Source organism: Plutella xylostella, chromosome 18, assembly GCF_932276165.1.
Source record: "Plutella xylostella chromosome 18, ilPluXylo3.1, whole genome shotgun sequence".
Taxonomy (NCBI): domain Eukaryota; kingdom Metazoa; phylum Arthropoda; class Insecta; order Lepidoptera; family Plutellidae; genus Plutella; species Plutella xylostella.
Window position 1 is genome coordinate 5,270,733 of NC_063998.1, and position 14,075 is coordinate 5,284,807.

General features: G+C 41.0%; 1 protein-coding gene across 3 annotated transcripts in view; it reads left to right on the forward strand.

Annotated features, from left to right (window-relative positions):
* Window positions 1-14,075, forward strand: part of LOC119692657 (protein TIS11) — a 32,652-nt gene that overhangs the window by 10,870 nt on the left and 7,707 nt on the right. For 2 of the 3 annotated variants that reach the window (XM_038113838.2, XM_048627132.1), the window contains one exon: window positions 12,426-12,467. The exons of the other annotated variant lie outside the window; for it this stretch is intronic. In XM_038113838.2, coding sequence (XP_037969766.2) covers window positions 12,426-12,467 — 42 coding nt within the window. The remainder of the gene's footprint in view (window positions 1-12,425; window positions 12,468-14,075) is intronic. 3 annotated transcript variants of the gene reach the window in all.

Consider the following 14,075-nt stretch of genomic DNA (forward strand, 5'->3'; position numbering starts at 1 on the left):
CTTGACGAATTCTCTTAGAAAGCTGAAAGTTAATGGTTCTGTTGTTTCCGCACATTTCACAATGTTGTTGTTCGCGTTATCGGCTTTACTAATTTCGTTTTGATTAGCTTTCATAATAACAACAGCACACACTGCCCGATAACGATTGCCGCCATTTCATATTCACATAAATCATTGCACTCTAATTTTACAAAATGACCGATAGTACTTGTAGCAATCGTCAACTTTTTCGTCGATCAAACAAACCGCGACATAATTATTGAAAGGCTCTTATAAAATGAAGTAACAAAATATACTGCATTTCAAATGAAAAATGCTGTGTATTCGGGAATTCGACATGGAAGTTCCCAAGCGATTAGTCAGCGAGCAGTGGTATTAGGGCACTAAACAAATGAGACTTGTGTATGGAATTATGTAAGTAGTTAATCGGGTCGCGGCTCATTCATTAACTAGTACCAGGTAATTTACATATTAGAGGGATTTAATTAAAAACGTCCTCTATTCGATACATGAATGTTTTAAATTCGACCTTTACTTCGCTGCGCAATTGAGTGCTTAGCAATCGGAAGTATACAAAGTGCTCATTTCGTAAATGGATCTCTACATTTAAATTTGAAGTCTAAAATTGTGTCAAGAAAAAACACAGTACACTCTTATACGAGTATAGGTAAATGTTTTTTGTTGCTATTTTAGACTACTGGTGTAATGTAATTTAAAAAAATAGCATTGTAATGCTTTAAATATGCCGGTTATCTATTGTTTGACTAGCTGATTTATTCACTTCCTTGTGTAAAATTAAACCTTTTTGTTCTGTTCACACGGTAAATAGGAAAATGGCTCATTTATTAGGTTATTGTTTAGCACAAATGGTACTGAAGGGATTTATGTATTTATATCTATCTAGCTCTAAAGGGCAAATATTTTACGATATCACCAAAATTTGTACAGATAAGTTTTTCAGCTCAGCAATAAATGTGCGGATACTTTTGGTACAAAACTGATTGTTGTTGTCAAAGCACCCAGTTATTATTCCCTCAAGCCAACACATAAAACCACGTAGCATTTTGCAAGGCTATCGCTATCGAGTGTCTCGCCACCCACACTATGGAATTGTCTACTCGACATGGACGAAAATACATATATTGTTTAGTTCAAGTCATTATACAGGGTGTTCGATATTCAATAACTTTTGGCTTTTGGGCATAGATCTCAAAGAAGAAACTACTTCCTATGACGTCTTCTATCACCAAAAATTGTGGTCCGTCAATGTGCTGAACACCTCGTATAACAAATGTATGTATGTTTGTATTACAAAAGTGTAGTTAGATAGAGGTATAAACCGCGAGGATTGCTTCAGAGCGGCGGCGGCGGCGGGCGCGTGGCGCGATCACGTAGCGCGGCCGGCGATAGTTGCCGCTTGCCCACTACAGATTGTGTGTCAATAATGAAAGTAGTACGCCCGCGGTAGGTCAGTGTCGAACGTTGCATAACCTCTCTCAGATGATCCAACGTGTGCCAAATTTGGGAATCGCACCAATATTTCCGCTCGCAATGACTCAAGCTTTTTTGCGCGCGCCAATACTTAACCTAGATTCAGAACTATAGACACAGAATCGATTGTAAACATAATATTTCTATATTTATTGTCCATGGAATTAATGCTGCCTGTTAGCTGATGTCGATTGTGTTAGTAATTACCCCGTAAACAAGCTTTTAATAACTTAAACAATTAAACTGCAATGTTGTTTACTAATTGTATTATGCTGTGTTTACTAATTGGCTTCTGACGAATAATATACGATTTTACGTGTACATACGTAAAACTTTATGGGCTAACTCATTTATTGCTCATAAACGCACACGATTCTGAAGAATCTAGGAGTGTAGCTGAATTAAACAAACACCTGACAGGTTACAGGTCCTCTAATGTGCGGGCTAAGAGCAAAACAAACAGTGTTGCGCGGAGACGAGCAACGAACAGGCACGAGATGCGTTGCAAAATCAGCAAAGGGCAGAGCACAAGGGTCAATTTTCTCTTATTGCGGAACTGAGTGAACCCAGACCGAGGTGGGTAGTAGGGGCGCGATGCGTGGGACGTCGTCACCGATGTCGTTGAACTGAACAAGGCCTCGCCGACACTTCCTGCTCACGACATCGACACTACTTGAGAGCTTGCCAAAGCCTGTTACACACGAGTAACTCTCGATAGCTAAGTGCCGAAATGCTGTTGATGAAATATCGATTCGAACTGTTGAGCCGCGTCGCTATCTGCCACTGGCCTAAAACATAAGGTCTTACTTATCTGTGCTATAGTTACATTCATATCTTTTAATTTGATAAGATATTTCCTTATGTTACAATTTACAAATGATGGGCTGTGTTGTTGCTGAGCAGTTTTAGTAACACGTGTTTCGTCCTAGTGTATTTCCATAATTTCCTCAATCTGTCATATTTTTTTTCAAATAATCTACCTTCAATATTAATATTGCGTAACGAAACGACCAAATATGTCTTGCAATTCGAGTTCTGTAGATTATTATTCTATAAATTATTATCTTTATCTGCAAAATTGTAGCACGTAAACCTGCGAGCCACGAACGCAACCCACTAGTTACGTATCGTACGAGTAAATTTTAATTATAAATCCAATTTCTTCACGGACGATTACACTTATACAGTAAGGTGCAGGGCAGGTTAAAAACAGGTGGTCATTGGCGTTTTTTAAGTTTTTAATGCATTAAAAATACATTTCATTAATTGGTGCGTTGTTTTAACCGCGTCACTGCACCGGCCAGAACTGATAAACGCGAGGCAAGGGCCGTGAACACATCAACCGACCTACTGATACATCCATTATAAATTATAAAAGAACCTCATAATTAGGACCGTGTCAAGTTTATGAAAAAAAATATGAAAGGGAACAGTTAGTAAGTGAGTACGAATAGGTCATGTCCGCTGCACATAGGTCGTTGTTAGCACCAGCCGTACATCAAAAACTAAATGTCGAAACTAATTAAAATAATAAACGCATAAAACGTTTAATATTGAAGGTTTGAAGTGTCATTAAATTGTTACGGAAGGTAGGTGTGCTCCAAATGATCATAGATGTACTTCGCGCTCGTATAACTCGTTAATCAATCAGTTAAAACCTGGAGCATATTAGAGTTGGGCGATGAATACAGTCCGGGGTAAGGTTTCGACAGCACGATTCATTGTTAGGGCAGCTCTCAGCTCACATCGCTGCAATGAAGGAGTCATCACCGTGACAGTGGGGTGGTGTATGGGAGGCACGCTCGGTTGCGCACGCGCAGGGCCCGTGGAGAACGGTTGCGGCGCTGCACTTGTCCAACATTCGGTAATGGCCGACGAAACCCACACCGGTGCCGCAATTAATGCCGTATCTACCGTTTTATCTCGGCTAAGGACTTGTTTATGGTGAAGGTCTGTTGAAGAGACGGCGTAAAAATGTGTATTGCTTCTATGATGATTTATTGAACAGTTGTTTTGACACAAGATTCATGATCGGTACCACACCATTATACTTTACGTATACGTACGTATACGTATAAGTTTAGCATAATTAATCTTAGTGTTAAAGCAACACGATTAAGTTCACTCTTCATTATCGTTGTAGTTCTATCTAAATAGAAAACAGTTTCACTTGCATTATTATTATGAGCTATGACATGTGCAATTAGTATAGTTTTATTACCGTATATGCCTACAGTGGAGTATCTCCTGACTGTGACGCAAATGTGATATGAGGAACGAGCTCGCCCCAGGTCAGGGGCTATCTCCGAGACCTGAACCCAGATAGCGGGCGACTGCCGACTTATAATGGAAGTTTGTTCAACTTACACCCCGTTTCGTCACTCGCACCGCTTTATTTACAATTTCTTAGACGACCACGTCTAAATATAATCTCTTAACTGCCATATCCTGCTATTCCTGCCGTGTACGTTTCTCTGAAATTGTCTGTAACCATACACTCAACTCAAACCCTCGGAATACGTAACAAAGAAAGAATAGTTCAGTTCGCATCTAAATGACTGCGAATAGTTGCGATAAATGGCAAGATGTTTCGAAGCGATTAAGAGGTCCGATATGTGTGCAGGCTGGTAAAAATAGCCGCATAAAAAGATACATACAATAAAGTAGTGGAGATGCTCATTTAGATTCTGTAGAGTAGTGTTATTGCGGTGTCGTTGCCTGCACTGGAGCGTAGTGTGCTAGTGCGGGGGCGGGGCGGGCGCGGGGGGGAGCAGGTCGCCCGGAGCATGAGTCGCATGACCCGCATGCACCGAACGAAAGTGAAACTCCTCCAAGTAGTAATCTCCTCTATTTTTGTTCTACAATACAATACTAGCCACCGCTGAGCTACCTACATCTCCGCCCTTACAGGTGAAGCTGCCGCGATGCCGCTCCCTTGTACTGAAACCCCATACATAAACAGATGAAGTTTTTATTAAAATTAAACAACTTTGATTGCAGAAATTCATGTGTGAACTCTGTAATTGTACTTATGAAACTGGAAAAGGTTTTAGGCGAAGGTTGTTTGCGTTGCTTTTCTACGAACTCACTGTAAATAATTGCGCATACCTACGACAAGACGTCTCGCAGAACGTGTGATTTAACACCCACACTGCGCCGGCGCAACCTTCTTCAGACCTTTTTGTTGCTTCTACGAGTACCTACTTACGTTGTTATTTTAAACTTTTGCATAAACGATTTCTTGATTGTCTATAAGATTCCATCGAGTAAGCCGCGTTTCAATTTACATTAATTTGCGGGGAAATAAGAAGCTTTCGAGCCGGAGTCTGAGAGCGGATGTTGCACATCTGTTGCGTTGGCGACATAATAACAAGCAATTAGCGAAGGAGCCTCGGAGACAGAGCAGTTCGCACAATGTGTCCCGCACGTTGCCGCTTCCGCCGCCGCCGCACCCCCGACCGTAAACAGATTGTTGTTCACTCCCCAACAATTGCTCAATTGATCGACTAAACTGACCGATGACGCACCAGCCCCAACAAATAAACCGTTGCCCTACTCAAGACGCGGCCACAAATCTCACTTCTCCGAATACAACGTCCTCAACGACTAGCTATCATGGTGCTGGGGCCGCCAATTAAATAATAATAATGGTAATTACAGGCTGTTATTAGATGCGTGTTGCTGCTTCATGAGCACACACACGGCCTGACTGACACCACCTCCCGCGAAGGCCACACGTTCGCCATCGCTGCCATTCGCTACCATCCATTTGGATATTTTAACTTCATGAGTGCTTGTGCATATATTTATGTTGCTAGCGCAACCCGAAACCCACATTAGTGTCAAGTGTTGGAAGGTTTCTTTGTGTTGAGGCCGCGCCAGCTAGCAGCAACATCGCGAGCGAACAATTAACCATAATATTTAATATGAGCCTCATTTCTTAGTCCGTCTTTACCCGACTTATCTGCTCACACCGGCGTCTTAATGCTTCCTCGTTATATGAGTTCATAAATAAGCGTATTACATCCTGCTACTTATTGCCTCTCTGACAGTTTTATTGATGTGATTCTTTTGATTGTTACAGGTAAGATTGAGGCCTACTTGCACACTGCCATCACCATCAAATGTACTTGGTAGATATAGTATAGATATAAGTATTGTTATCAAAAACCTTACGAAAGCATGTCTTATTAAGGCGTTGTATTTGCATTGGTTGCGGTATGCAGATTGCGGATAATAATGGTGGGTGTAATGCCAATAATCCGCATTAGAGTGGGCGAAGCGGTCGCGTGGCCAATGGCTCTAATAGTATGTTTCAGTGGAGTTGTGAAACATTCCGCAACCGCGCTACTGACCGCATCCACCCGCCACCGCCGCCGCCGCCGCACTCACACACAACACTAAACACCTCCCTTCGTATTGTAAACAACCTTCGATTAACGTTTCTAATAGCGTTTCCATAGATACCGCAAACATTATCGCAACTTAACGTTTACCCGATAGTTCAAAACTGGCTTCACACCTGAGTGCGACCCACAAATTCTATGTGTTAATTCTATGCCGAGTTACATAAGGGGCCTATATTTTGGCGGTCGCGTCTTAGTGCGATCACATATTAGTATTCAGATTGGTAAGCGATCGCTATGAAATGCATTCAAATCAGCAATTTAAAATTCATCTTGGTCATGACCACATCGATGAAGATTAGCTTATTGCTTGGCCGATCGTGTGGTTGTTGCTAGCCGACGTCACTGATTGATACCCGACGTATCTGAGGCTTATTCAAATTTAACGTCTATTTTATCAATGTAGGTAGGCCTTTTGTCCCTCTACCATGGAACGACGAGGTTAACTTGACACGTTATTAAAGTGTCAAAGTAATAACGTCGGTCGTAGGATCACGTATTTTAATTGCAATTGAGTAAGACGTTGCCGAGACGAGGAGACTGCGAGCGCCGCCGTCGCCGTGGCGCAACTCCGCCAGAACTAATCTTTACGAGCTACTGCGCTAAGCTGTCGTGTCGTAAACTGATTATTTACTGCATTCACATAGATTCTACCTAATGCCACGTCTAATGGACTGATTGAGTAATCAATCTTCTTTTGGTATTCGTAGGCCGCATGGCAGTGCAAAATCCGACATGCACTTACGTCAGTGTTCATTAAACAACAAAAACATTTATTCCGCGTTTTTTACGCGAGTCATTGTAGCAAAGGTTAAAATGCATTTCCTTTTGGTCGGTTATTAAAAAATAAATTGATTGTGAGAAATTCCAGTATTGGATGAAATCGAAAGGAAACCTTGTTTAGCTGGCTTCAACCCAAGTAGGCTAAACAAGAAAACGCGTTTTATTACGAAACCGAATGTAATAACTACAAAAGGAACGACCATAATAGTCTCAGCCAAGGCTTTGTTTGCCCACAGAACATCTCGCTAATATGATCTAAATTGTCGCCACAAAAGCCGTGTATAGTTGGAGGAGCGTAATTTGTGTGATTATGTCAGGTGTTCCATAGAGTGCGTCGGTGTAGCGACGGACGGGGCCAGTCGTGGTGGAACAAAGTATGGTTTGTGGGTTTGTGTAGCTCGTAGTTAGCCACGTAACGTACGCACGTGGGAGCTGAGCGGCGGAGAAAGTGGACCGCCGCCGCCGGCGGCAAGGCCGTCTCCCGCGACCTTCGGCTAGACGCTTCCGGGACCAGCCTGCACCGAACTGACCGAACCAATTAACATTTACACAAATACACATACCAATTAAATCTCATTTTTGACACTCGGGAAAGTCATAGAAGCTGTTGGTGAGAAGTGTTGTCCATGTCCGGCTGAGCTTGCGTAAGTGGCGCCACGGCTCGACCAAATTCCATGGCCGTTTTAATAAAACCTTTAGGGCTCGCAATAAATCATAATATTTTCAAATCGTTACGAATAATCGTTGGGAGTTGTAAATCATGATCAACGTAGTTACGGCAATGAAATTTAATTACAGGAACATAATATATGTAGAAGATTTATTGCATTATAATATCGTATCTAGTTAGGAAGTCGGAACTGTAAAAGTTCTCTCTTACATTTGCGGAATCCCCGCGTCCGCAAACATTGCTAGAACTGTACAACACCTACTCGTTGAAAAAAGTTCGCGCATTTATAAATCCTAGACTAAGCTTGGTAACTTTACTAAGCTGAATGCCATCACATAAATAGCTGCTCGTTTGTAATTAGCTGAGCTTTGGTGTGAAGGCTGTGCAAGTGCATCAGATAGGCGCGGGTGTCGCGTGACCGGCTCGTGATTGCGCCACGTCGCGTGCGCCGGCGCACATCCTAGCCGAATGTCTCTATACTGCATTTAACTAATTGCAGGGAATCGCGATCGAATGTGAGCACGACATCACGCGATGACGGAACATTAGTTGAGCCACCGCCGCGCGCCGTCCCACTGACTTAGTTGCGCGCGCGCCGCATGCTAGGGATGCTGAAACAGTTGAATCCAACTTTTTGCATTAGATATAATTGCGTCGGATTTTCTAGTCATGTCTGCTGTCTATGACGTGAGTGGATAGTTAATGGGTGTGGTTACGTCGTTGTCTTAACTACAAGTACATAAGAGCCGTGTCGGCTTTATCTTAATTAATGGCTGGGCAACACGGCAGGGTAAACCCTGCGTGAGAATAACAACAACGACAATCTGACGCGATCTCTGTGCGTCGAATCAACTTTTATTACATTCAAAATTGTTTGCATCGCGCTGTGCGCCCAACGCGGAATCTTACCGCGGCCGAGCGCGGACTGACCAAACGAGTTGTATATAAATAATTTAATTAACAATTACGCTTTGCTTACAACAAAATCAACTTTATCACACAACCTATAGTGAACAATTTCAAGTGGCCGGCAAGAACCGGACGCAAGATTCATTTTCGCATGGATCCACACGTTTGGCGTGCTAAGTCCATGTGGAGTTTCAAGGTCGAGATTTTGGTATCTCTGCTTCGAGATCCCGCTGTATACGGCACACAGGCTAGTAGATCGGCCATCGTAGCGTAGACTACGTATATTTGAATTGAATTATTAATTTAATTTACAAGTGTTTTTAATATATTATTTCGTATTGTATTTATTAGTCATCGCTGTTCAGTTAATAACATACAACTGAGCACGGAAATAAGCTAGGTGCTATATCATATTTTACATTATTTTATTTCTTAAACGAGTTTTTGCCTAGATGATACAAATAGGATGTTAGTACAAAGAGATATCCAGTTGGGTAAATAAAAGCTCAATGATACATAATACAGTATGCCAGTTACAAACTAGACAGTGAAAAAGCTCGTAAACAAGCACTGATAAGATAAAATATCTAAGCTCTACTCTATTTAGATATTTACTACATGTTGACTATGTAAGGTACATTAGGTACATTTTTAGATTATTATGAATGTTAGAGCTTACCTCTTGACAAGCTATAGTTAAGAGTCATGTCCTAGTTTGTGACTCAGTATATAACTAACATTAATGTTGACACAGGGTTAAGGCTACTCGACGTAGAATAATCTTAGTCATTATTCATAACGACGTCCATTGATTTCACATTAACCGTATGTTTGTATGCTACAAGCTTGGTCCTATCCTAGTTATTGCTCAATACACTATTTTGCTAACAAGAAACAGCTATATCGAATGTAGATGCCAGTTTAATGTATAATTAATTACCCAATGATAGTCGATTAAAAACAAGATTGTACGTACGTAATATTTACAAGAGAATATCGTGCCTCAAGCAAAATTACATTTAAAAAAGTTTGGTTTCATTCAATTTATTAATTAAGTAGTTTGGTATGTCTATATTTAGCTTAAATCTATAATTTATTCCCTGTTACTAAGTCACTGGCACGGAATGTTTATGTAGTTATTCGTTATTACTTATATACTAAAATAAATTTAAATATTGATTAAAATTATTAGATGTTACAAGATACACAAGGCGAACTGGTTCACTACTCATCAGACTAATAAATAAAGTATATTGTTGGTAATCTGTCGTATAACCAGTTTAATTGGCAGTTACAAATAGTTAAATATTAAAATATAAGTTAGTTTTGAAGCATCACCTATAAACTATGAATTACAATTCAAGGTTGTTGTTATAGTTAAATATATTGATCTTGGCAAATGAGCAACCGAGAACCTACCTAGCGACATCATACAACCAATCTGTTCAGCAATGGTTTCGCCAGATAACCACATGTTATTCAATTCAGAGTGTCATTTATATTATCTACGTGTGTTTGTATAATTGACACGGTTCATAGACGTTATGTTGTTGTAACGATAGTAAAACACTATCCACTCGGTTTACTATAGAACTATTACGTTCATCAACACTCGAAGAAATGTTTCAAAATATTTCGAGCTATGTCGTGTTTAAGAAGTGGATAGGAGAGACGTACCTCTGAAAACAATAAAGATAACTTGAGATACGGCCTCGCCATACACAGCGAATACATGTGGTTAATTAAATGTAAGTATTAAGTTTTTGTGACTATGTCTGGCCTCGTTATCAAGTTATGACCTCATGTTTTTAATTGAGAGCGGATGTGTAAAAATTTAACTACGTAGAAGACTCTTTGTGAAAAACTTAAATGAGCTAATTTTGAATAAAATAAATATTATTTAGTTGTAATATTTCCGCGGTCGGCGGGTTGTTATTCTGTGAGCGTCTTGTCAGCGTAAACAGAGTGTGTCTGAATTAAAGAACCCAATTCAATTGAAGTGTTTCATTAGCACAAGTGGCCCCGATTGCTTCGTTGATGGGCGGAGAGGCGCGGCGGCGGCGCGGAGACGGTGTAGGGAGCTATAGGGACTAGGCGCTGCCACGAGAGTGGGCCAAGACTAAGTCTCTTTAGATGATCTACTACGTGGGCTTACCCTACGAGACAGTGTAGATTTCCGGACATGCCCATTAATAATACAAACTCGTTTGAAAGTCTCGAGGCATCTCAGCAAATACTTTACAATAATCCTTAAACAACCTCATAAAAAAAATCTTCAGTCTTGCATTACCATTGCCGACTGTGCAAAGTTTACACCGTAAACAAACGTGATGGGTGTGCATAAAAAACTTTGTATATGTATACCATGTGTTTACCTTCCATATTCTGTTCCTTTATCTTCGAAGGCTCGTTGAAAAAATAACATAAACAATATATACCTACCTTCGTAAGAAGAATAATAGTTTGCATGTTTTAAAAAGATAGTTCATTAATCAATTCGGAGTATAATGTAACCCGAGCAGACTTTCGCGTTCATTTGGCTCGTTCAATTAAAGACCATCTCGGTGATTAAAGACCCAGCGACTACTCATCGGTCAGGTCACGGCACCGCAAGACTGGACAACATTTCGTGTGGTCTACATGGTACAATAATGTGGATATAAAACCAAAAGACTAACAAAAATGGTATGCAACAAATGTACAGAAACTTTCGATAGAGATGATAATAAATATTTATAGGTAGGTCCATAAATGCGTTCGTTTAATGTTCTCCATGTAGGTACGTGCACGTTATTAGTACGCGTCCGTGGTTTGTACAGCGATATTAATTATGTAGCTTCAGCGCATTGTAGTTGGTAACTGGCGGCGGAAAATGAGGGAATTATCGCGGCCATATCGCGCGCGAAGGACACCAGATGGCATCAGCGAGTATGGATCGCGCCCACATCCACGTCGTGCCCGCGGATTACCGACTCTAAATACCATTTCGAAACCACACTATCGGTTACAGCATTTTATGTAACTTTTTATTGTTTCGTTTGTTAAAGAGCTAAATGCTTCCGTGAGACTGTGCAATGTGCGGGTTGCGCAAGCCTCCCCGCGTACGCAGCAAGTTTTCGATCTAAGCATAAATAAGTCCAGCGTCGGTTATAAGTTTTCCGGGGCGATAGCGGTCGGTTTTACTTTCTTGTAGGAAGTAAAGCGTACTGTCGCTTTCGACGGCGACCGGTCCGGCGCGGCTCCCGCTCACGGTGTTGACCCCCGGCCGCCATGTTGCGAGCAGCACTACTGAGCGCACTGTCGGTTTCAATATCTCGCAATGCTTCCGATACCGCCGATCCGATGGACTGGCTGCTATACCTGGTTTCCGAGATCATTGCGTCATTTTGTGGTGAATTGTTTAGCTAGTGATGACTTTTGCAGTTATCGTTCAGGAATCAGAATCCCCTGATGTTTTTTTCGTTGTTATTATGAAAGACCGAAGTACATAGTCGGATTCGAATGCAATATTCGAAATTGTACCACCTAAGAAATAACAATAAATTATGAAGTGTTATATGACTTGGTATTTTAGTTTCAAAATCATCATTTATTTGTATTTCTTCGACTGATTGGTTTTGTTTGTGGTCAAGAATTAACATATAGTTTCATGGTTTTCCTCGTACATGTCAGACATTATTGAGATTGAAGTTGAATAACCTCTACATGAAGAATAAAATTAATTTCCTTGAATTTCTGTTGACGTGATTCAATTCTACAAAATACAGCAAATTTCTAATAATAATAATTTTATGTCGTTGCTCTTTCAATTTCTCTATTGCACGAGGTGGTTGCTCTCTGTTAGACTCAATTATATAAATCATAAATAAATTAATTCCTGATATACCTACCTCCTCTAGGTTGACTGGTAGAAAACGCTCATAATACATAAGTCATCAGTCCATTTAAGTAATTTTGTCAAATAAACAAATAATCTAATTTATATATTGAACTATGTCCTCTTCATCATCAACACAAGACTGCTGGGCAATCTGAGCACTTGCCACAATCCCCTTATTTAGGGCACATTCATATTATCATGTTCGTTGACTTTACCGAAATGCCACACTAAAGCCATCTGTTTAATGTATTTCACTGAACTAATGTATGAATTTCTTTGTTCGCAGGTGAGCCCTGAGTTTGAGGTCGACGTCGCTGGTCTCACTTCCGTAAGTTGTCGAGACGAACTCAATACGGTTTCCTACATAAAACAACCTGGCCTTGCCGATAAAGTATAACTTATTTGAAAAAGGGCCCTGTTCGTTATGATCGATACGATATGATACTTTAAACATCGGAAAGATCGTGAGAATCTCCGCGAGCCGAGTAATAAAAGATTGTTGTAGTTGTTGAGCAAAATACACATTAGTCATAGCGTAATAGGCTCCACCATTATTTCTTTGTGCGGGACACGTCATCCAGCAGGGAAAGCGTGCGTGACGTAACGAGATATCTGACTGTAAAAATTACACGGACAAAGGAATTGCAGCGGCTAGATGTCCCTCACGTAAGGGCCCTCTTGCCCGCTAATGACCAGCCACTACACTGTTGTACAACAATGGCCCACTGTCATGATGACTTTCATAACCGCATGGATTTCGAGCATCCCATGTAATGTGTCGCATTATGCGACTGTCACAAACGGGCATATTCATGCACTGAACCATTTACAAGTTGTTATGGCGGCGGCAACTTGTTTACTTGCGAGTTTCTGCAAATGAGGCTCGCAGCGGCGAGTGGTGTTGCATCTATAAATAAGGAGGTGCTAAAAGCGGCCCGGCCGGGGGACGTGCTTCCTCCGCTTTGAACCGGCCCGGGTAAACACGCCCGCCCGCCCTTTATGGCCTTACACCTCCGCTCTACTCCGCACCCTACTCACGACCATGCTGTATACTAAACCCAATAAAACAAAGAGGAAATTACTATGATGCAGCCTTATATAACAACATCATCAATAAATAGCCGTCGATCGAAGAAAACCTCAGTAATTTTCGAGTGATGTCAACCGAGGCAATGAACTCTGACGAAAATTAGTTTGGTGTTTAGAGTCACGGTGTTAATCACATGGAAAATCACGAGTTGCCGTCGAAAAGATTATTTTCTTGTTTTGTCTCTGCTATTGGTTATGTTGGGTTCTGCTATAGTACAATACCTACAATACAGTGATAAAGCTATGTGGATGCGGTGCACGGTGCGACGGCCGGTGGTGTCATCTGCATGCAGGCGGCGCGCAGGGCGTCCGGGCTTACTCATCTAACGCTCGCCATCTAAACAAATACCATCACTAGACTTACGTGCCATCTTTACATTACATATTCTCAACGTCTAACTATTCAAATTTGTTATCCTTACAACATTCGGTCTAATATTCAAATGAATTGCGTCAGTTTTCGGCAATCTGACTGCAATTGTCTTCTGGTTTGTAAGCTGAATTTCTTCAGCTTAAATTAACCGAATGAGTCGTTCACTGTTCTTTATTGGATGGCTCTCCGCGGTTATGACTTCTTTTGGAACAAACCATGTGGTCGTAAATGCTAGACTTAGATTAATATTAGCTTTAATGTGTTCCAATCATAGTTACCTCCTACAGTATAAAGTAGTTCATTCAAAACATGTGTGTGTGTATGTATGTGTGTGTCGCCGCGATAGCGCCGCTGCGGGAGAGCAATGCACTGCTCTAATTGTCACTGCACCGTCTCACACTTTACCAACTATTTTAAATACGTCATGTTGAAATGTTGTACACCTCATCGCAACTAGGCACAATGTTTAATTTA